Source organism: Thunnus maccoyii, chromosome 10 (assembly GCF_910596095.1).
Source record: "Thunnus maccoyii chromosome 10, fThuMac1.1, whole genome shotgun sequence".
NCBI classification, from domain to species: Eukaryota; Metazoa; Chordata; class Actinopteri; order Scombriformes; family Scombridae; genus Thunnus; species Thunnus maccoyii.
In genome coordinates this window covers 22,993,465-23,015,818 of record NC_056542.1, presented here as the reverse complement: position 1 = coordinate 23,015,818, position 22,354 = coordinate 22,993,465, and the positions used below count along the sequence as shown (strand labels likewise).

Below are 22,354 nucleotides of genomic sequence, written 5' to 3'. Positions count from 1 at the left end.
TATTTTATTAAAATAAAAACAGTATTCGCATAGAAATCATATGGACTGGAGTGCAAAGAAGCGGTGTAGTGTGAATAATATAAAAGTATTTACCTGAAGAAAAATAAAATATAAAAACATGAATAGTAATAGTGGTAGTCAACTTAAATAATGGTATTTTAAATAGTCATGGGAGGACAGGTTTGCCGTGCAATACTGATATAAATTAAAGTGACTAGTGTTAAACAATGTAAACAGTAGGTTATTTAAACATTAAACAGTATGTAAACAGTAGTTATTCTTAGTGGCCAGTTGAGTGAAGTAAGGGTCCATTCATTGGTATGTGTTACTGTAGTATGTGTGTACGGTGTGTGCAAGTGTCGGCGGTTCAGTAGCCTGATGGTGAAGAGGAGGCGCTCAAGGAGTAGTGGTACATAACCATGTTCCCTTAACTTGAATTATTTGCATGATTCTAGCAGACACCACAGAAACAGGTGTTTTGTGGAAGACAGCTGTGTCCCAGTGACATCCCCACACTGATTTAAATATTTCATAGTCTTTCAGTAATCCTTGTAATTTGTAGATGTGTAATTAAACCGCAATTAAGAGATGCTTCTGCCAGATGCTTCTGCCAGTTTTCGATTTCCTTCTGTATAAAGTGACATTTTTTTGCTCATCTGTGTTGCAGGTGTGAAGGATTCTCGCCTCTACTCCTGTCCAATCTACAAGAAGCCGGTTAGGACAGACATGAACTACATCGCAGCTGTAGACCTGAAGACTTCACTTCCTCCAGAATACTGGATCCTACGTGGTGTGGCACTCCTTTGTGACGTCAAATGATCACTCACTCTAAACAATGTAGGAATGTAGCCATTATAAAATTCCTCTGTCGCATGCCCAAGCTTCAGGATAAGCAGCTGTTACTATGGCTACCACTATATGTTTTGTTTAAAGGGGACATATCATGCTTTTTGTGTATTTTTTGTTATTTTATTATGTCATAATGTCGGTTGTCTATGTTAAAGTTCCAAAACGCTTCGTTTGTAAAGGTACCTCTACTTCCTCCTCGTGATGACATCAGATTTGTTGGTTTGCTAAGGTTGTTCCATGGGGTGTTTTGTATTGTCCATTCTGATATTTTGGATCAGATTTGAGAAGGTTATATTTAGAGTAAAAAATAAGTGAAATCCTACAACTACTGTTTATGTTGCCTCCAGAGCTGGCAAGGGTCTGCTGAGGGGCAGCTTCCAGAAGTTAACCCAACAGGAGGGGAGAGAGGAGCTGTTTCACAAAGAGGCTGAACTGAGGGGCTGCATAAAGGGCCAGTATAAGATAAATTAGGTTTTTGAACTGCAAATCATGCAAAGATTTTCCAGTAAAGCCCCACAATATAAATATACAGTAGGCCTGGATATGTACATGTTATGCTCCTCTTCAAGCATTTTTTCCACAAAGTGTGAAAATGCAACAGTGTAGGGGCACCTGTGGTGAAAGATACAGCTCCAGATGTTGGGACAAAACTTCTGGAAACATCTCTTGTATAAAAACTTTTGTATTGGACAATGAAGAGAAAACCACTCTTTAGAATAAGCTATAGCAGTAGCATACAGCAAGAGGAATTATTTTTAGATTGGGATGAAGCTGACAGCTAATTTTCATAAAAGAGGTCCTCTATGTTTTTTACAATTATGTTCTAACGATACGAGCACAAACACAACTGACTGATCATAATATCAGTCTATTCACAACCTTAATTGGGTTAAGTCTGCTGTAGTAATGTAATCATTATCTCGATTGTGCCCTGGTTGTGTCTATTCATATCTATCCATTTTAAAATTGCAATGAATCAGTGTAAAGCAGATAGGACATGAGCTGTGCTGCTACCCTGAACTGACCCAACTTTGGCCCTGATAAGTCTAGACACATTGTATCTGTCCATCTGCTCATCAGGGCCATTGCTCAATGTCAAGTATGTATTGTGTTTCATAGAAAAACACATGTTGAACCAAAGAGGACTCATTGTGAGTCATGCATTGTATTGATTCAGTTAGTTTATGTGAGTGTTGTAATGTAACCCGCCTCACACACAGACTAGTTTAGGTTGATAAAGAGACTATCAGTCCAGTTGTGTTAATATGCGGTGAGCTGGTCATTTTTAAAGGCCCTCCAAGGCAAATAAAAGCACTCCATAGGACTGAAATACATAGAAATTTTAATGAAGTTTTTACAAAAAACAATGGCATCATCAAAACATCAAAACACTTTTTTGGTAGTATTTTCTTTTCTTACAAAACCACAGTACCATATGCACTCTAAAGCTACCCTGTACACAGATCAGGCTCAGATTTCCCAAATTAAAATCCACACACTGAAATCATCTTTTGTCCCTTTTTGTTATCCGATAGTGTTACTTTAACCTGGTTTTAAATCTGTATGGCTCAGAGCTGATCCTCTCAGCCTTGTTTGAACAGCAAGTTTTCCATTTTTCAGCAGAAATTAATAAATCTGATCTGATGCCATAAAGGATTAAAATTTTTCTTTTGTGTAAACAGTCAATGAAGATAAGATGATTTAAGTGCAAAGACCATTTTGGGAAACGCAGCCCTGCATGAATATCATAATATATTCATAAATTTTCTCTTTTTTTTTTTTTTTTTTAAGTTTTGTTTTTTTTAATGGTCCTAGACTGCCTGTAAAATACATCCAAGACTTCGTGCTTCTAACAAGGTTGATGGAGTTATGTACACATATGTGTGTCTCCTTGTTGGCTGTGTTTTTCAAACAGGACCAGCTCACTTTTGCAACAGTGGTCATGCAGTTTTCTCTTATGTTTGTCCTTTGCTTTCATTTTAATATCAGATCTGTGGCCTTCTGTATCACTCCATAAGAAATTGGTTAAGTTGGGGGCAAGCAAACTTTATATCTGAACCACCAGCGTGTCATTTTTATATTACCATTGTTCACTCTGAAATTCTTATCTTTTAGATGCCCTTCAAGAGGCCTTGATGTTACAATTGTTGCCATGCACATTGTTTCTCTTCTTCTTATTGTACATCAGTTGTCATGTGTAAAGTGAACAGAATATAGATTCCTTTTGTTGATTCACCTGGTTGAAAAAGCAGCTATTATGGCACAGTGACTGCCTACAGCCTCAGAGAACTGAGTCACAACACTAATTAAATTATTTCTGATTATTCTCTCTGAATGACTTATGCCATTTGACTTTTCTTGATCCAACACATTTCAGTATATTCCAGGGGTTTATTGCCTACTTGCTGTACATGCTACACTTACATAAGTGACAAAATGGATACTACAGCTGTGGCGTCGGTAACTCTCAATGCAACGGTAAAATCAGATTTTTCTCCTTCTTGCAGTGCAGATCTGATTCCTTCGTGCCTCACTTTGTCTCTGTTTCAGCAGCACTGAGAAGCTCGAACCTCTCCCATCTGAAATAAAAGTCTGTTCTTTGTGCCTATGTAAATTCAGTTTATATTCTGAATCAGTCTTATGGCATTACATTCCCCTGGGACAGTGAGCGGGTCATCTCTGTGTGTACAAAGTAGGTCTTGAGCTCTCCTTTGCCCTTGACGTTGATGATGCCTCTACAAGAGCACATGTAGCCCAGGGTCTGAAGGATGCGACTCGTCTCCTCCGTCACCTACAGAGAGAACCAGATGGGTTACGTCCATTTTGCTTATCACGACTGGATTCCTTCAGGCAAAAATACTCCGCTCTCCACAGGAATACATTTCTAAGAGCTGAGGGAAAATCTGCTCATGAGTAACAAACATGTATTCTTGACATGCTGTACTGCATTGCCAGACCTCTGTTATTATTACATTGACTGAATCCTTGCTTGAGTGGTATTAACCGTCATATGAACGTCACTGGATGAAAGTGTCTGCCAAATGAAATTGTAACATTGTATTACATTTTGTAGACAAAATAAGGGCTTAAGTCTTGACATAAATTGTTGTTTTAAGTTTTAGATTAATTTCAAACAAGATTGCAAAAACAAAGCAACAATCACAGGGGACTCTACCATATTTTTTAATCTTACCATAGAGGATTATACGAGAAAAAGGGCACATCAATCATCACAGGTTATGCATGAAATTCAATGTGGAACTTAAAAAACTCTGCAGATACCTGACATGAAGTAACATACAACAAAATATAAACAGTAAATCTTTTGCATTGAATGATAATGTCCTCCATGTGTTTGAATAATATGGAATATCAGTAAAACTAACAAGAAATATATGTATGGAATGACTCAACATTTGTTATCATTGCCTCTGCATATCTTAAAATATCAACAGGCAATCTTGGAACGCAATTGAAAGCACTGCAGTTGTGCTGCACTGCACAACAGATGGCTCTATCAAATGTGTACAGGCTGTGAAGTGTAATACAGCCCTCTGAAGACTGAATGATTCCCACAGCCACATGCCATGCAGGTGGAAAACCATTATATCTTATCAGTGCTCAGGCAGGGTGCGAATGTAAGATCCTCAGATGTCACATGCTGTGATGTTCTTGCTACCATAAATAGCATGTGTAGAGAAGGAATAAAAGTTTTATCTTTTCGACATCTGGACTGACATTTAAAATGGAGCGCTGTTTTGAGAGAAACAGAAAGGAACTGTCAACGACGCCATGTTTGACTGATACAGAGAATGAGAAATGCTCCAATTTATTTGTCTGTGAACGCATCACAGAAAACAGTCAAAGTTGGTGTTTTTCTATGCTTTGTCAACGAATTCCCAAATGTGTTAGTCCATCTCTCAATACTGTCTGACTTCCCTCCCCTGTCTGTGGCACTCAGCCAGTTGGTTCCTACTGAAGGGGTAAATCTTTACAAACAGGTCACAAATATACAGTGTCATGTTAAATGTAAATATTCATTCATTTCATGTTAAAAATAAATAGTTAAATAGCTAAATATTTTCTAGCAAACATTTAAACGAGTGAATAGTGTATGTGAGATTGATTAAAAATAAACTATTGAAGGAACATGTCACCCAGTGCATTGCTGTGGCTCATTGACGTGTTTTTAACACAGAGGATTACATGGCATCACACTTTGGGGACCCAGGCAGTACTTGTTAGAAGGACCAATTTATTGTTGGTATTAACTGACAATAAAAATATAGGAAAAAAGACTTAAATTACCTGTATTTTTCCGAGGACTCCAGTGCTGTCCATTCTGCTCGCTACATTCACTGTGTTCCCCCAGATATCATACTGTGGTTTCTGGGCTCCAATGACTCCAGCTATCACTGGACCATGGTTAATACCTGCAAAAGGAAACCAAGTAATTGTTGAATGTTTCAGTTCAGTGTCTGCAGCATATTTACTCAGTCACTACATTTTCTGACTGACAGCATTTTTGTTTCTGAAACTGGTAGTATTTTGTGCACCTTTAAAATGGTTTAAATATTTCAAACATTTATGGTTGAAGACATTCTGTATTACATTTTTAAAATGAGGCGTAACCAAATCAGCAAAGAGTGAGCGTTTTATAAAATAATTGGTCTCTGTTTTTGATGTCATACTTTAACAATGCTGTTGAAGATGTGTTAAAATCAATTTTTGATATCACCAATTAATTATTGAGTGTAGCCAGTGTGCGGCTCGAAAAGGCCTTTAGTGAGACCTGCTACTTCCAGAATAAATAAACCTTTTCACAAGATTTCATCAGAACATGAGAGGAAGTGGAAGCTAAATGCAGCTGAACTCTTAATCCCCAACACTCTCAGCACCTCTGCTAAGTAGACTGAAGCTTTTCACAGCACAGAGATGACACTGGGCCTCTCTTCACTCTGGCTTCTGAGTCAATTTCTAGATTGCTGGAAACTGCAATTTGCACAAGTGCACATGCACTGGTTTTGTCCAGGCCCAGTGGGTGGGGACTTGTATTCCTCTCTGATGGGGCATTTTAGGCCCGTCTGGAAGCAGCAGGGATGTACAGTCACACACGCACACTGCTGAGTTAATGGAGCATCCCATGCTGGGATCTACACAGACAGGTTGAAGGTATTGAGCTCTGGCTCTTACTGCATGCAGGGAGCTGGGACCTTCCTGCCTGCTTCCCTCTGCTGTAATGCCCCCATGTCTATACATGTCATGTAGTAAACATTCATTTTATTTTTCTAGTTATTTATACATGTAGGCATCTTTCTCCGTTTCAGCCAAGACGATGAAATTACCCTCCAACCATTCACACAAGGTTGATGCTTTGAAATAGAGACATTTCTTGGATGCATAACAGCTACATACATGTCCATGTCAGTGCATAACATGTCAGTGGAGTTCAAGTCTAGCTTCAAGCTTGTTCTTGTAGGTAAACCCAGTGCTACATATCAAAACTTCAGCTGTGTAATAAAATATAACTGCTGCCAATACAACAGCAAGTCTGCAAAGGTTGCAACTCTTGCCCAACAGCGATGATATTGTTGTGTTCTCATGTTTCACCCTATTTATCTGCAGCATTTGATGTCTGACAGACATCAACAATGGTGTTTCCTCACTGCTGAATTCTATCAAATATAGAGAACTAATGAATATGTTTCTTTCTCCCTATGGGACACTAACATTGTCAACACTGACAGGTAAAATTATGGTGAATTCAAAGTGCAGTAGCAGTGTGGGTGAAACATTTTAGTAGCTGAAAAAAGAAAGAAAAATGAACTGTTGCATAGCACTTCTCTTTAAAATGTATTTTTCATGTGTAACTCACCAACTCTGAGTTTGAAGTCATTGAAGGAGTGTTTGTTGATAACATCCAGCTTCCCCACCAAAGCAAATGCAAACTCCACCATGGTCCCTATGTGCATGTACTGCCTGTCATGTTCCTAGTGAAGAACACAACCAATAACACATTCATTTCTAGTCAAATGCATATGATTTTGTGCCAGTTGCAAAAAGGAATGAGCAGTGTGTGTGTGATGAGGCTACCTGTGATGTGTACTCAGGCCCAGGTGATGCGTTTAGCCCAGTAGCAGCCATGTAAGTGCTGCCAATGGTCTTGATCTTTTCCACGCCGCTGAATTTAGGTTTGGACAGCAGCTATGCACAAAAATACAAATACATAAACACTGAAACAAATGAGACATAGGTCATACAGAAGTGATGTCTCTATAGTTATATTTAGAAGAAGTATATGTGACGAGACAATTTATGGAGTGCATGATTATATATGAAGCAATACTATTTAAAGATCCCCTCCAAACATGTTTTAAGATATATATAAAATACTCTCTTTTGAATGATAAATTGTGTCGGATATGTTTTTCCACAAAAAAAGTTCAGTTATGTTGTTACAATCCTTAAAATTACATCTACTCCTTCTCGCTCATTAAAAATTCCAGAATCTATAAATATGTGAATATATTTCATTTCAGAAGTTGAACTGCTGGACGAAAGATGTCTCCTCCTTCACTGTAAAGTCCATTCTCAGTATTTGTGCACTGGACGCTTCGAATTTCCACATCACACTTGTTTAAGTTGAATACTGGATCAGGATTGGCTCCAAAACTAGTTGTGATGTCACAAATCATGCTTGTAGGGCCGTCCCTTAAAATTGGATTTTTAATGAGCAAAGAGAAACTTTCCACTTTCAGCAGATGAATGTGAAAACAGCCTTCTAGTGTCAAACTCTGTATATATATCATTCTGCACAGTGAAGATCAAATATTCAACTGTAGGAACAATATGAAAAACACACTTTTGTTTGGAGTGGGACTTTAACATCAACTCCAAGAAAGAAAACTTTGAGAAGCTGATCTAAAAATATATTGGTATTCAGGTATCTTAAAAAGAGCTTGTAGATTGCAAATGGGACACATAGTACACAACATCCAAGCACATACTAGTGTATGTGCTTGGATGTAAACTGTTTCTGCACTGCACAGGTTGTATCTTGCATTTGTTGTGCACAGGTAGAATGAGAAGGTCATTTACCTCATCAAAATCAGCAATGATCTCATTGAGGAGCCTGAGGCACTCTAATCCCTCTTTGTTGACGTCAGACTCAGTGTAGAACTCTTTAAAGTCTGGGATGGAGGCAAACATGACACACACCAGGTCATAGGACTGGTGGTACAGATCCTGCAGGAGACAAAATACAGATGTTAGCTTGGACAGCTGCATAACAATGTTCAGCACAGATCTTAATATGAAACCAATACTGCTGAAAGATTCACCGAAGACGATTTTGACATTATTTCAAGTTAATGATGTGAGGTGGACATCGGATTAGGCTCACAAGAGTTTTCTGTGTATTTTCAAGCTTAAAAATACTTGACTGATGTTTTTATCGAAGAATACTGTGATCAGTGGGACCACAGAGAGACATGACACACGTGATAAACGAGACAGACAAATGAAAGTAGGCGAAATCACCCGAACGACCATCTAAATAACAGTTGCTCTAAAATCCATCAGACCAGCAAGTTGCTCTTGGATCCTGTTCAAGTGCAGGAATAGAGTCATTTGCTGACTCTTCATTCAGATTTTTTTGCAACAGAAGCAGCATTCCCATTACACTCGCATGACCTCTAAGATACCATGTCCTCTAAACTTGCTAAGATCTTCTAAAACTTTACTTTTCACAGTTCACACAGTGACAAGCGCTCAGGGAATACAACATGATCCAGAATGATGAATGCGACAGTCACACAGGCCAAAAGTGTCTCCAAATGTTTTGTCATCATTATAGGTAATCAATCATCAAGTCTTGCACTGAGTATCTCTAAAACACCCATTCACTTTATTTACTATATCGTCCATTCACCATAAAGCACATACTTTTACTACTTAAATACTCTATGACACAGCCCCACCTACTGTCACCAGAAAGAACTGTTCAAACAAATGATGTTATTATCAATTTTTAAATTTTTATCTGCTATAACTTATTATCTATGAATATTGCATCTTCATTAATTGCATTATATAATTTGTGTTAGGATTTTAGTTCATTTTTAATCGTTCCCTGCCTTGCTGCTTCAGACTGCGTTTTCCTGATTCGTGTCCGCAGCGGGCCTACGGTGGCCGGCGTGAATGTGGGGCTAGCCCATGGATGTATTACAAGAGCTGGATGCCGGACTAAAAATGGCGCCAATTCAGTCCTATAGGAATTGCTCGCCTGGCGCATACGCCAAAAAAGTATCTAGCTTCCGGGTTTGCTTCCGCGTTGTGCGGCCCACTGAATGTGTGCAGTAGTGTTTCCCCCGCTGGCCCCGCCCGCGAGCTCCCGCTCGGACCATAGACTTTACATTGTGATGACGTCACGGATTTTAAAATCGCTTTTCTCGGCTCGAGGAAAGTTTTACAAACATAAAACCTCCATGGATCAAAAGTTCGTAATAGAAAAAGTCACAATTGCCGTTGTTTGCAGTTCGAGGTGTCCTGTCAACAGTTTTACAGGCGTCTCTTTTACAATGGTGGTCTATGGGGAAAATCCTTTTTGGGCTGCAGGGGGATTTTTCGCTGCAATACCGCGAGTGGCCACTGGGAAAAATTGGCTGCAAGAGCAGAGCGGCGGCGCTGTATCCAGCTCTTAATAGCCCCTTTCTCACAATGCAATGTGTATTGTACGTGGGAAATATGAATACGCATGCTCAGAGTGTTAGTGCGTATTCAATGTAGATCACACATGAGATCACACGAAATTAATGACAAGTGGGGCAGACAGCCCGTAGCGTAGCCCCACTAAAGCGCCATTTCATATTTCACAGTTGATTGTCTATCTGTCTGACAGATAGACAACCAACTGTGAAATATTTCAAAAGACGCTGCAGTGGGGCTACAGCGCGAGCTTGGAATTAACAGTCGGCAAAAAAGAGGGGAGACTTTCTCAGCTAACGCTAGCTAACTTGAAAAAAATAAGGTGGATTTCATACTCGAGTACAGGGTAGAAACCCTTTACTTGGAGGAGAAACTGGAATCAAAGCGCCTCGGAGCCCACCAGCCACGGAATACTGTCATCACTCAAACTATTAGTAAAACTAACCGCGGGTTTAACGTGGTGAAGTTTGCCCAGAGGAAAAACCGCCATGCTGCCCTTTCCTGAGCCGTCAGCTGGTGAGTGAAAGCATATTTTATCATCCTGCCTTGGTGGTTTTGGTCCGTGCATTGGCCATATTGTTGTGCTTGATCGATTGCTATAGATGGTGACGAGTGTCAGTGTGTTCTTGCTTATCTATTGAGGTTGTTGTCATAAAGTTGTCAGAGAATGGGTTAGTATCCGTAAAAAGTTGTCTTTGCGCTTCGTTGTGGTGTTGAACTCTTTGCTGCTCGCTTATGGCTCTGTAGGCTCATTTGTTCTGACCTTGGTTCTGTCGGCTTATGACGATAGAATATCGCATTCTTAATTAAGCAATATTACACGAGAGGGCGTGTTTCAGTGATGTGGTCAAGCCCCTCGTTCCTGACCAGCCAACTTGAGCTAATGCTTTCTATAGATTTCCCAAACTGAATAAATACCACACATATAAACAAAAAACTGCTTTGCTAGCTCAATCTTGTTGTAACTAATATATCTGTTCAAATTTTTTTTTCATGGACAGATTTAGCTAGTACGTCCGCAAACTTCACACATATTTTTAAGCTAGTAGCGCTGTGTCACCAGCACAGCTGATGGAGGAGCTGAGATATACTGCCAACTGAGGGGTGGTTAAGTTCTGCTGTGTATGGGGGTGCCGGGTAACGATTTAAGACGAGAGGAGAAGGGTTCGTGTTTTTCAGTGTGTGTGAGGGTGTAACTCGTCTCACAGTCTCCGAGTTCAATTCACTCAGTAAACGGTCCGTTTTGTTTTCCACACAACCCCTAAACAGTTCAGTTCAATCCAGTTCACAAACATAAATGAAAGACAACTCAAAACTCCGCTTCGGGTTTTCACTGCAGACCCCACCCCCGAAAAACCCCAAAACAAACCAAGGACGCTAACAAAGCAACACAGTACATACAATAAACCCAGCAGAAACGTCAGATAGGTCGGACCACAATGTTTAACTATACATCTTTAAACGTTACAGTTACGGCTGAAAATGACAACAGAAAAAAAACAAGTTTGCTAAGTAGTTGACATATCTCCGCAATTCAAATCAGAAAGGACCGTTTTTGTTAGCGCGACGTCACGGTCTGTAGTTGTAATGAATGGCGGAGGCTTTTTTCATTTGAGCATGGCTAGGTGTGCTGCCATACTGATTTGAGCATGTTCTAAATGTTTAGTTGACCAATCAGATTGCTGGGTCGGAACTACCTGTTGTATAATTTAGGCTTGTGACAGTGGTAATGTAATATGTGTAATTTCTCTCTCTCTCTCTCTCTCTCTCTCTCTCTCTCTCATTCACTCTCTCACTCCCTGACTCACTCACTCTATCACTCACTCTTTCTTAGTCACTCACTCACTCACTCACTCACTCACTCACTCACTCACTCACTCACTCTCTCTCTCTCTGACTCACTCACTCACTTTCTCTCTCTGACTCACTCACACACTCTCTCTCTCTGACTCACTCACACACTCTTACTCACTCACTCTGTCTCTCTCTCTTCCTCTGTATATGTGTACAAGACCTGCTAGAAGCAGCCACTTTGTTGTTAAAAGTGTTTTGTGGACTCATAACATGTTAAAAAAAAACACATCAGTAGCAAGAGCAAGTACTGTAGTTTTCCTGGTATGTAGCCTTTCTATTAGTAGTAGTTGGTGCCCCACCAATTTTTTACATAGAAAAACGCCACTGAGTATACTGTATGTTTTATACCACTTCTGATTTTAAAGTGGATTAAAAATCAACATGATTAGCAGCAAAGACATAAAATATGTAAATATATTGTTTCAAATCTATTGTATCGACTTGTATCATAGATTCTCTGTCATGCCTCATCATAGCTAATGAATGAATGTAATGGATCTTGGCATACAGCCACTGATGCTGCAACGCCTCTGTGAAATCACAATACATCAGTCCTGCAGCCCTTTGTCAAAACAAAATCTGCATGATCCAACGGAACTATAATGAAATGTAAACATATTTTTACGCACCTCATTCTTCCAGTTGCGTGCCAGGAAGTGTTCCGCTACGTGTGCAGGAAGGACATTCTCCAGCAAAACCCGGTTGAGGTTCTCCATGGTTTCAATCTCCTCACACTCCTTCTTGAATTTGTTCTTCCACAGAAAGTCTAACCTACAGTAATATTCATTCTGTTACAAGAGGACACAGAGGTGAAGAGACTGAAGGTACAGCTGTACAGCTTGCTTCCATCAAGTCACAGAGAAAAATAGAAACAGGTACAAGTGTGGATTCAACCAAAGCGGACGACAGAAAAAAAGAATGGGCTACTTTGTCACATTTGCAAAAAACACAGTAAGGAAATAGAGATTTAAGTAGCTTTTGTTAAATCACATGAATACAAATCTACACAAAGCATGATTACATCACCTGCACTTAATTAACACAGCGAGAAACAGCGTTAAAAGAGTTAAAATGTTAAAAGATAGGTGAGGAACCACTTTGTTTAGAGTGAATATTGCAGGTACAATGTATAACATTCATTTATTTTCTGTGTGAAGCGCTCAGGTGCTTTATGATGATGACTCTATTTAAGCCTTTTTCCTGAGCAGCACATGGTGAACAGATTTGATGGAGAGGATGCATAAACCAAGGAGAAAAGCGTGATAGAAATTTGTAAGATGATCTGACTGGAAAAATAATTAAGCGGACAAATTGACATGATTCAATATTAAAAGTATAATTACTTGTTCCAGTCAGAGAAAGAGAAGAGGGTGGTGCTAATACAAAACATGTATGTATACATATCAGAGCGGTGAGTGTGAGACTGAGCAGATATTAAATAAATGGCATCTGTCATTTTTGCTGCACCTGGCACCTTTTCATTGAGCTGGGGACATTAGTCATTTGTCTTCTGCAAATACATTTATTATCCACTCAAACTCTATCTGCTTAATATTCATGTGCAGGTTCATGGCTCTATATCAGCAGCACTTGTTGCAGGGAGCTTCATTTCATATTTTCCACAATTTGTGATTAGTGAATTTTTACATGTAATTTCAATTATGCCTTTGTGAAAAAATAAGTTTCCCATGGGAATTTAAAAATGTTCTACTAGTTGTGGATAGACATCCTTTTAAATCTATTAATATCCTACTAAATAATGCATATGGCACACATGTTTTGTGTAATGTGATGCCAAACAAGTGTCCCTGCAGTAAAACTTCACTTGAAATGCTTAATGAATTTATTTGGGGGTGTCAGTTAAGAAGCAGCACCACAGGATGCATTAGAAAAAGGGGGCTTTTGCTTACATCCACTCACGTAGTCATCACGCTTTTTATGGACACTGTTCAGTTGCCTCAGTCAAGAAAAAAAAAAAAGATTCGCGGCAGCCACGCTCATGTTTCAGTACACAGTGGGGACCAGGGGATCAGCTGCATCCCATGTAATGATAAGCTGGGATATGAAACAACAATATTACTCTGCCCATATCTTTCTCTTTCTGACACAATGCTGTGGTTTCATGCTGCATTCAACACAATTCTGAACCATACATATAAAGTGTATATTCACATTCACTGCATGTATTATATTAGCTACATGTACTGTGTTATCTTCTGGTTTTTGCCATTGGCTGAAATTAGGGTTTAACTACTTGTATAATCAAAAATGTGCAGAAAGGTTGATGACTGGGACCTCAAATATGTGCACTTGATGTTGGTAGCCAAGGCTCCAGAGCACAGTAATGCCTCCATTCTGGACCGCTCCCAAGTACAGTAAGTACCCTGCAGTGTAGCATAACCCCAAAATAGCCATAGCAAGAAACACACAAATCTCAAAAATGACCAGTCTCTGGCTCCTGCATCTCATGGCTAGTAAATCTTTAAGACTACCTGGGTAACTGCAACCACCTTGCTGATGTAAATCTCTGGCCCAGAGTGGCTGAAAGGAGGGCAGAAAAACATGGTACCTCTGTTTTATTGTGTGGCATAGCAGCTATATATAGAAAGAGAGAGAAATAAGCAGTGTTAGGAGTCCACTTTTGTAACCCCAATGACCTGGGTGTAATTCAAAGCTGCATTGCCTGCGGCATGGCTGTGCGCTACATCGAAGCCAATTGTGTTCGTGGGTGTGAGTTAGGGGTTAAAGAGACCATGGGTTCATGGAATCCCTCAACAGGAAGGATGTGAGGTGTAGATGATATAATATGAGCCTCTCACAATGCAGGGTACACCTTTCACAGGCCAACAAACTAACTTAGTAGTGATAAGGAGCAGATTAGATGGGAAATTAGCGGTTCCAAATCAAGAGAAAATGGGAGAAAAAATAAACAACTTTGAAGTAAGAATGTACAGTGGGTGATAAAGTAAATAAATTACAATGGTGATATAAGAGCAAAGGTAGAACCTCAGCTCTTTCAAAGCTGTGAAGGTGAGAGTGTGCAGCAGAAGACAGATGATAACGTCATTCAGACTATTATAGTGTGGACTTACCTGTCTGGCAAGCACAAGCAGAGTGATGAAGAAGATAAAGAGGGAGATAGAGCCCATAGTCTTCAGGTCTTTGAGAACTCCTGGTCTTGAAGGGCAGAGGAAAAGGAAGGATGTGTTCGTGTGTGGAGGAAAAAGCGAGAGGAGATAAAACATAAAGACAGCGATTAAGAATGAGAAGTGACAAAACAAAACAAAAAAGGTACAAGTAAAAGCAGGGCAGAGGGGAGGGGTAGAAAAAGTAAAAGAGAGATGAGAGTAAGAACATTTAATTCAAAATTCAGATTGCAATCAGTAGTCTGTGACACGTGTCACATGATTGGTTAACAGACCGTTGTATTCCAAGCTGTCACTCGATTAAGACTGTCACTTCTGCTTTGCTGTGACAAGAGCTTGTTTACCATTTGCATTCCAGTGGCTGAGCTTCCCTGCCACTGTTCAGTCACTAGAGACGTTTCACTAGAAGCAATAAATGAGACTGTGTTCTCACTCTGCAAAGATTCAGCACTATAAATACACTTTAAGCTCTCGTCTTTCCACCAACATAACTCTAAAAATAGAACACCTGTCCACGGCAGAATTCGGCAACCAATCAGCTATTGTGTGTGTGTGTGTGCATGTATTGCAAATACATTAAGGCAGAGACTATTAAAATTCTGTACACAGACACACACACTCAAAGCCCAAACCATATACGAGGTGATGTTGTAAAGAGGTTAGAAATGCACTAATAAAATAATTTAAATCTACAATTAAACAGTTTTTTAATGACAGTGAAGTCTGGCTGCCCCTATTTAAGTTCTAAATGTGTGATAACACTCAACCAGGACTGTTGCATCCTAATTTCTGCAAGCACATTTTGCATATTAATGGACTCTTATTCTTATCTAGGGCAGAGCTCAGCAGACAACTAAGAAAACAGCCTTCAAGTTCTGCACTCGCCTGGTTCATTATATAATCAATTCTCTACACAGAATGAACGGCAAAGACTGAAGACAGACAGAAGAATAGGGAGGTTTCACATCAAGACTGGTTTGGAAAGTGTAACTTTTTTTTTAATTAAACCTCTTAATAGTAATAAATAGAGGTTTTTACCTACGGCAATGACCAAAGCATTTCAATTTGTCAGTTCTATAGCAGACATTTTCCCATTTTATGTTACAGCTGACTAAAGCTGTGTGAGATTTGTTGGCTTAAGAGGAGTGAAAAGCTCCTTAAAAATCACATCATGCTACTACAGTTTCGTTGGACAGTCAGTAACTACAAAGACAGAAAACTGCCTTCCTCTGTTGGAAATCAGACAATTTAGATTCAAATTGATGATGTCATCCATTGACACTTTTTGGAGTTTGTCTACAGACAATGTATTAGTGACCAAATCTGTGGGCTAAAAGATTTGTTTTGGACTTTAAATTCAAAAAGGCTTTTATTGGAAAGCAGGGCTTCAAATGAATCATTGAATCTCCTCATTTTCCAGTCTATGGAGAAGCTCCAGGATTTGTTTGCAGATGACGTCATCACTATAGTCTCTCATAGCTGCTCAGTTTGGAGAGAGTTGTTCATATTACCACAACGTCTGGCTGGGGACCTTTGTTGCATCTCTCTCTACTGACACTATCTACTGTTGTCATTCAGACAACTCCAAACTTGTCTTGTGTACATGTTGTGTCTATTCAAAATGTCCAGAGGCAGAAATACAAACACACATTGTATCTTTAAGAGCTGTTATACTTTGGAGCTGTCGATTGGGTGTAGTAACACCATGCAGCATTTTAATTAAGTCTCACCCTGACAGCAGGGATGTCAGATGTGGTGACGACTAGCTTGCCAGCTAACAATATACAAGGTATATTTAGGACAATATTGGAGCTACTGGAAGACATTTTTTCACTTTTAACTTATCCCTAATTTCCAGTCTTTGGGCTGAAAATGTGCAACAGTTCCTTTAAGTACAGCGCATACGATATAAATATAATTTGAATTAATCAGAGCACACTACTGATCTATACAAATAATTACAAATTACCAAATGAGCTATGTTAATTAACTACTTTGAATTAATTTACTGTATGAAAAGGTCAATTTTCTTTCCACTTCATTCCATATAAAATGCATAATTTAAATTAGAGGACACGTGTGGATATTTCAGGCACAGGATTGAAGACAGCTAATTGAGGTCTTTTTTAAGACTGCTTGTAATGTGCTGAACTATTCTTAGATATGTGTTAGTTCAGCTAGGAGGTCAGTACATTTTATGATAATGTACGAGGGCTAATGGGTATTTGTCACAATAGCAAAGGCTAATATGAGTGTAACATGGACTTACAGTAACCAGTGGAGGCCTGCTTTGTATGACACCAAAGTTCCAGGCCTACATCAACACCTTGTTTCATTAAACTTTCTATTTCCATCAAGCAGTTTTTCCACCACTGTGCCTCATCATGGTATATTGTTGTCAAATCAACTGATGAAGCAACAAACCGCACTGGTGACGTGGCCCTGAGGACTGCTTTCTTTCAAGCATATATCACTGCTTGGCTGTGCTTTGCTCCACATGGCCAGTAATGTGGAACATATCCATGGGTGTGACATCTCTCTTTACTGTGGCTCAATGAAAGTGTTTTCATTCTTTATTACCTCATTAGGATGTTAATCCTTACTAAGCAGTTATTTTCTTGGTCTGTTGGCAACACAGGATGTGTGAATGTGGTGGAGAATGTAAAATGGGTTGGCTGATTTCACCCACTGGCTTGACTTACCCCGTTCTCCCCTATATGATATTCCAATACAAAAAATCCCAATTCGGAGTATTTGACCATATAAATGTAACTCACCTTTACATTCATTCTCAGCAGTTTTACATTGTTATGGACATAAACTTTCAATAAAACCCTGGTTTATAATATGGCAAAAAGCAGGGGCAATTGTTTCTGCTGCCGAAGGCAAAGAGTGGGAAGTAGTTAATGACTGATGATGTCTATCTGACCAAAATGTTGCATTTATAATCATGTGAGCCAGTTAACAGTGTGTGGAATACTTTCCAAATAAAAGACTATCATTTTTATTTCCAGTTATCATCACACAGTTATCTCATGTTATTCTGAGCTGCAGTGATGGAATCAGAGTGTAAAATCATCTACACTGTCAGCTGTCACTCTGGGGATAAAAATATACTTTGCACAATTAAAATGCAGCTAAAATCATCATTAGGTGTTTAGTATTGTAAATGATCTCTCCGTTTGTTAAAAGCTCTGTTTTAAAATCAGTGGAAATAGAAAGCTCGGAACAATAACATTTTTCTACTGATCTATAAAAATATATATTGCTCTTTTTTACTTGTCACTTTATTCTAAACTCAGGACTTTTGTCCATATAGGGATCCTGTGGGAATGATGACCCCTTTTTTCCAGTGATCTGATTGGTCAGTGGTTGGGGTGTTGACAGGTTGTGATCTGATCCTATGAAGTTAACCTGCTCTGGAGCAGTGTCAGTATATGCTATCTCAGTATCTATGCTGGGACAACACATGAAATGTACAAATGTGTTGGATGCAACATTATCTGCTCAAAGTGCGGGGTGGTGACTCAATAAAATATCTAACAAATACATGGGAGTCTCTCTATTAATCAAACGCAAAAGGAGTTTGGTACACTGAAATGTTATGTGAATCTGTGTAATATATATAATTATGGTATAACACAACAATCTTGCTATCATTTGTATAAATTGTACTGTAGCATTACACCTGCAGTGCACTAACCACAGTATGTCAAAACTAAAGAAAGACACTTGATGTGTCTGAAGCCAGTTTGTGTTAAGAGGCTATCAGTAGATTGTTGATGTGTACTGCATATTTTCTGTAGTTTCACTCCCCATCTACTGGGGCTTCGGGGTAGAAAGAGGTTGAAAAAGGTTGTGTAGAAAATATTGACATGGTGAGAAAGAAAGTTTAGAGACAAAGAAGTTTAAGTGGTTCTAGCACCTGCAAGGGATGCCCCCTGGGTGCCTCCATTTAGAGCTATTTTTGACCCAAATGACTGGAAGGGGACCTTGAGGTAGACCTTTTACCTTCCTATTACTCTGTCTCTTCATATCACTGCGGTTTCCCATTTACTCAGAATCCCACAGAATGAACAGCACCACCATCACAACAATTTCTTACCTCACACTGTCTCTTTACCCACCATGACTCTTTATAGCACTCTCTCATGCTCCCTTGAACAAAATCTGCTTGTCACTGTACACCTACCTGTCCAAGCTTTCAGTTTTGTAGAGGAATCTGCTATATTCATCCAGCAGCGAAGCGTGCGTTTGTAGAATAATGATGTTGTAAACCACCACGGCTGTCAACATAATAATCATCTTCAGCTCATAGTTTATCCTCAGGAACACCGAGCATGAGATTAGGCCCAGGATACAACTGTAAATTAAATACTAGACAAACAGGCAGAAGGTGAAAGAGACAGAGACAGAGCCAGATTAACAAATACTTATTCAAATACAAGTTATCAGAGACAATAATACAATCACAAAGAAAAATAATAATAATAACTTTACTTACAGGAAGGTAGAAATTGTTTTTGCCAGTAAAGGCCACTAGTTGTCCATAAGGGTAAAACAGTGTTTCATTGGATGAATTGTAAACGGGAACTGGAGGCAACACATTGTCTTCCAAAAAGAACTAGAGCAAACAGAGAAAACACAAAGCCAACAAAAATGAAGGTAGGACAAACCACAAAATCTCTATTCACATTCAAATTCTGTACACACTTTCTCTGTGTGTTTGCCTCTAACGTCTGCATGTGAAAGAGAAGCTAGTCTACATTGTACTTGCAAGAGGAAAATAGAATCTTGTTAGATAAGAGGCCAATAGTGACAACCATTCAATAATGTCCTTTAAAGTGAACCTGCAGGATAAGATGAGGATTGGCTGCCCCACTGAGCAAAGTTAATTTGGTTCATCCGCCCTGAGCGACTGACCCACGTCATGCGCAAAACAAGATTATAATCTCTGGAAACGATTCGTGTGAAGGTCTAAACCAGGGTCCTGACACCGTGCTTTATCACGCAACTTCACCAAAAGCCTCAGGCTACTATTCCACCTTTACCCAAGCCTTTTTTTGGTCTTTCTTCTCTGAACAGAAAATAAACCTAAATCAGATAACCTGAAAATTAAAGGAGAAGCACAAAATAACAATAAAAATGTTCTATACAGTGTTCCTTTATCTGTACATGCAAATGGTGTTGGCACTGTTAAGCAGGGGAACCATAATCTTTACGTTAGAAAAAGCTGACAGATAGACTGCCTGGCAAAAGAAAACAAAGAAGATGTTTTCCTGTAGTTGATTGTGTGGCGAAATATCCAATTTGTCTGAGGCATAATAAACAAAAGAAATGGAAAGCATATAAATAGTACATTAAAATGCTGGTGCATCCACAGCCTCAATCATGACTGAGACATATTCACTGCTGGGGCACTACATCCTTTTTTTCTGTAGCAAGAAATAAAAATTAGTAATTTTTAAATGAACAAAATTCAGTACATACATCCTACTAAGTTTATTTGATGCTCAATAAATAGGATTTTGCATTATTTGCTTGTGTGACAATACGTTGGATTCCATTACCTTCTAATTACACTGCAGTTAAAAAGAGAGTGTGTGTGCCATCTGATTGTTTGTGATACTTCTTTCCCAGTGAAGCATAATTGGTGTTACCCCCTCCCTCACTGCAGTACCTAGCTACACATAAAAGCTTACCATGTTGAAGACTGCCATTATGAGTATTAGAGCTGTGGTTGTCATGGTGAGAGTGATGCGGGGCCATGGCTTGTTGGCAATAATGACTGATGACCTCAGCAGCCACATCCAAGAAGTGGGGACGCTTTTACTGCAATGCTGCAGGGACACATACATACAATAGACATATACAAGAATGTATGAATAGAAGTATAAGAGAGGACTTGGGAGCACATATGCATATGAACAGACATATGAAACAATACATAAGTATCACACATTGAAGCACCTGCTACTGATTTACTCCCAACAATGCCAGTCAGCCAGTAGGATTAAGAGGCAAACAATTATGAAACATAGGGTCCTATCAACCTAATCATGCATAGTATAATATTTCAAAACATTTCAAACCACATGCAATAATGGCGCCATAAAATGACCACTGCAAGTGATTCCATCATGTTTCAAATGAGCAATCAGTCTATATAGTTTCCCATAAGCCCTCCAGTTAGACTGCAGTGATAGCTCTCAACTACAGGGGGGTTGTTAAATAGCATCCACCTCCTGCTTCACTAATCAAATCATTATAACTGAGTGCAAGGTTAGTATGTTTTTAAGAGCAGTACAGACCGTGCAATCATGTTCCTCATTTAAAACAGCAATGCTTAACCTGCGGCCATACACAAAAGCCATTATCATTGTAATATGTTTATGTACTGTTTATTACTCTGTTTTTGTGGATGGACAATGCAGGAATGAAGTCTTCCCGAGCTTCAGTAAATGCTGGCTGCGCTAGTTACAGTCAATTGCTTTTCCTTTTTGCAGTACTGCCTTCAGCTGAATGTGTTTCATAGTGAAACAATGACAGTGAAAGCCCAAATCGTTTGCCTGATCATCTCAGAGCAATATCTGAGCATCACTGGGGCTGAGTGGATGTGACATTTGAATAGCTCCGGGATGTACATCACAATATAATAAACTAAGGATAGCAGACTGTATTATGCACCGGAGGAATCAACAGAAAGGTAGAGCCATTGTTTTGGAAACAGGGCATTTGCAATTTATACCTAAATACCAGCAGCTCAAATGATAATATGTATGACGTGAATGAGAATTAAAATACGAAATAAGAGAATCTGCCAGGGCTGATTTAAGCAGAAGATGTCAAGTTACAGAACCTGCAGAATATGCAAGTCAGTTCATCCAATAACCACGTTTGATCTTTCTAAGGTGCCCACAAGCATTCCCTCCTAAACAGTGACAGGTTTCTGCAAGAAATGCTAAATAGACGAATACCTTACTTTATGACTGAGAATGAAAAAACTAAGTACATGCATAGTAAATCATGCTGGTGTTTTGCTGCAACTGTGAAAATTCAACTGGCTGGGTGGTTTTCAAATGGTGTCCAAACTTGTCTAAGAGAAGAAAAAAAGTAGTTTGGATTTAATATCTTCCTGTCTTCAGCCTTCAATGATAAAATCCAACAGGGATCAAATGATTGATCTTAAAAATTATACAATCCTCACTCATGAAAAAATATCTGGATCTGAGGCAGTCAGAGTTCAAAGATTTGACATTTTACACTTCACACACAGCGAGCTTGTCTTTAAATTTTACAGTGTGAGACTCAGGATGATTTCTCGATGATCTCCTTGTGACAAGCGGCTGGGACTAAGGAACTGAATGTGCGCTTGAAACTGACAAACAGGCTTCTGCAACTCAAGGAAAAGACATGTGCCTTAATAATAGCATCTACTGTTTCTATTTGCAAAGGATCCAAGAACCCCAGATGTTTCTGAGTTTTAACACACAAACCCTGGAATAAGATTTCATTGGTGTGTGCAAATTCAACAAAAAGTAGATACTGACATGACGACATGAACTAAAGCCCAGCAACGCCAAATCAAGTTGACAAAACACAGTGGGACGCTTTTAAACTCTTGCTATCGAGTGTTGTTTTTGAGCCTTGGGCATCATCCACAGGGAGCACAGTTCAGAGCCAAGCAGCAGATTCTAACTTGCAAAGAACTAAACATCAGACAATGGGTGGAATAGGTTGTTTAGGCCTGCGGCTTATGGAATTTTAGAGTACCTTTAATGTTTTAATACTCATTTCTT

The 22,354-nt window shown here is 39.2% G+C and overlaps 2 protein-coding genes across 5 annotated transcripts in view; one reads left to right on the top strand and one right to left on the bottom strand.

Moving 5' to 3' along the window:
- The window catches only part of dnah5 (dynein, axonemal, heavy chain 5), a 109,308-nt gene extending 108,027 nt beyond the window's left edge, over window positions 1-1,281 (top strand). For all 4 annotated transcript variants that reach the window (XM_042423138.1, XM_042423137.1, XM_042423136.1 and 1 more), the window contains one exon: window positions 668-1,281. In XM_042423138.1, the coding sequence (XP_042279072.1) occupies window positions 668-819 (152 nt within the window). In that variant the 3' untranslated portion in view covers window positions 820-1,281. The remainder of the gene's footprint in view (window positions 1-667) is intronic.
- Window positions 1,282-1,783: 502 nt separating this feature from the next.
- Window positions 1,784-22,354, bottom strand: part of adcy2a (adenylate cyclase 2a) — a 66,509-nt gene continuing 45,938 nt past the window's right edge. Inside the window, exons 16-25 of the mRNA XM_042423135.1 lie at window positions 20,258-20,395; window positions 19,060-19,179; window positions 18,748-18,932; window positions 14,502-14,586; window positions 12,039-12,197; window positions 7,948-8,094; window positions 6,943-7,053; window positions 6,725-6,839; window positions 5,158-5,282; window positions 1,784-3,640 (exon numbers count right to left, since the gene is read on the bottom strand). Of these exons, the coding sequence (XP_042279069.1) occupies window positions 3,488-3,640; window positions 5,158-5,282; window positions 6,725-6,839; window positions 6,943-7,053; window positions 7,948-8,094; window positions 12,039-12,197; window positions 14,502-14,586; window positions 18,748-18,932; window positions 19,060-19,179; window positions 20,258-20,395 (1,338 nt within the window). The 3' untranslated portion in view covers window positions 1,784-3,487. The remainder of the gene's footprint in view (window positions 3,641-5,157; window positions 5,283-6,724; window positions 6,840-6,942; window positions 7,054-7,947; window positions 8,095-12,038; window positions 12,198-14,501; window positions 14,587-18,747; window positions 18,933-19,059; window positions 19,180-20,257; window positions 20,396-22,354) is intronic.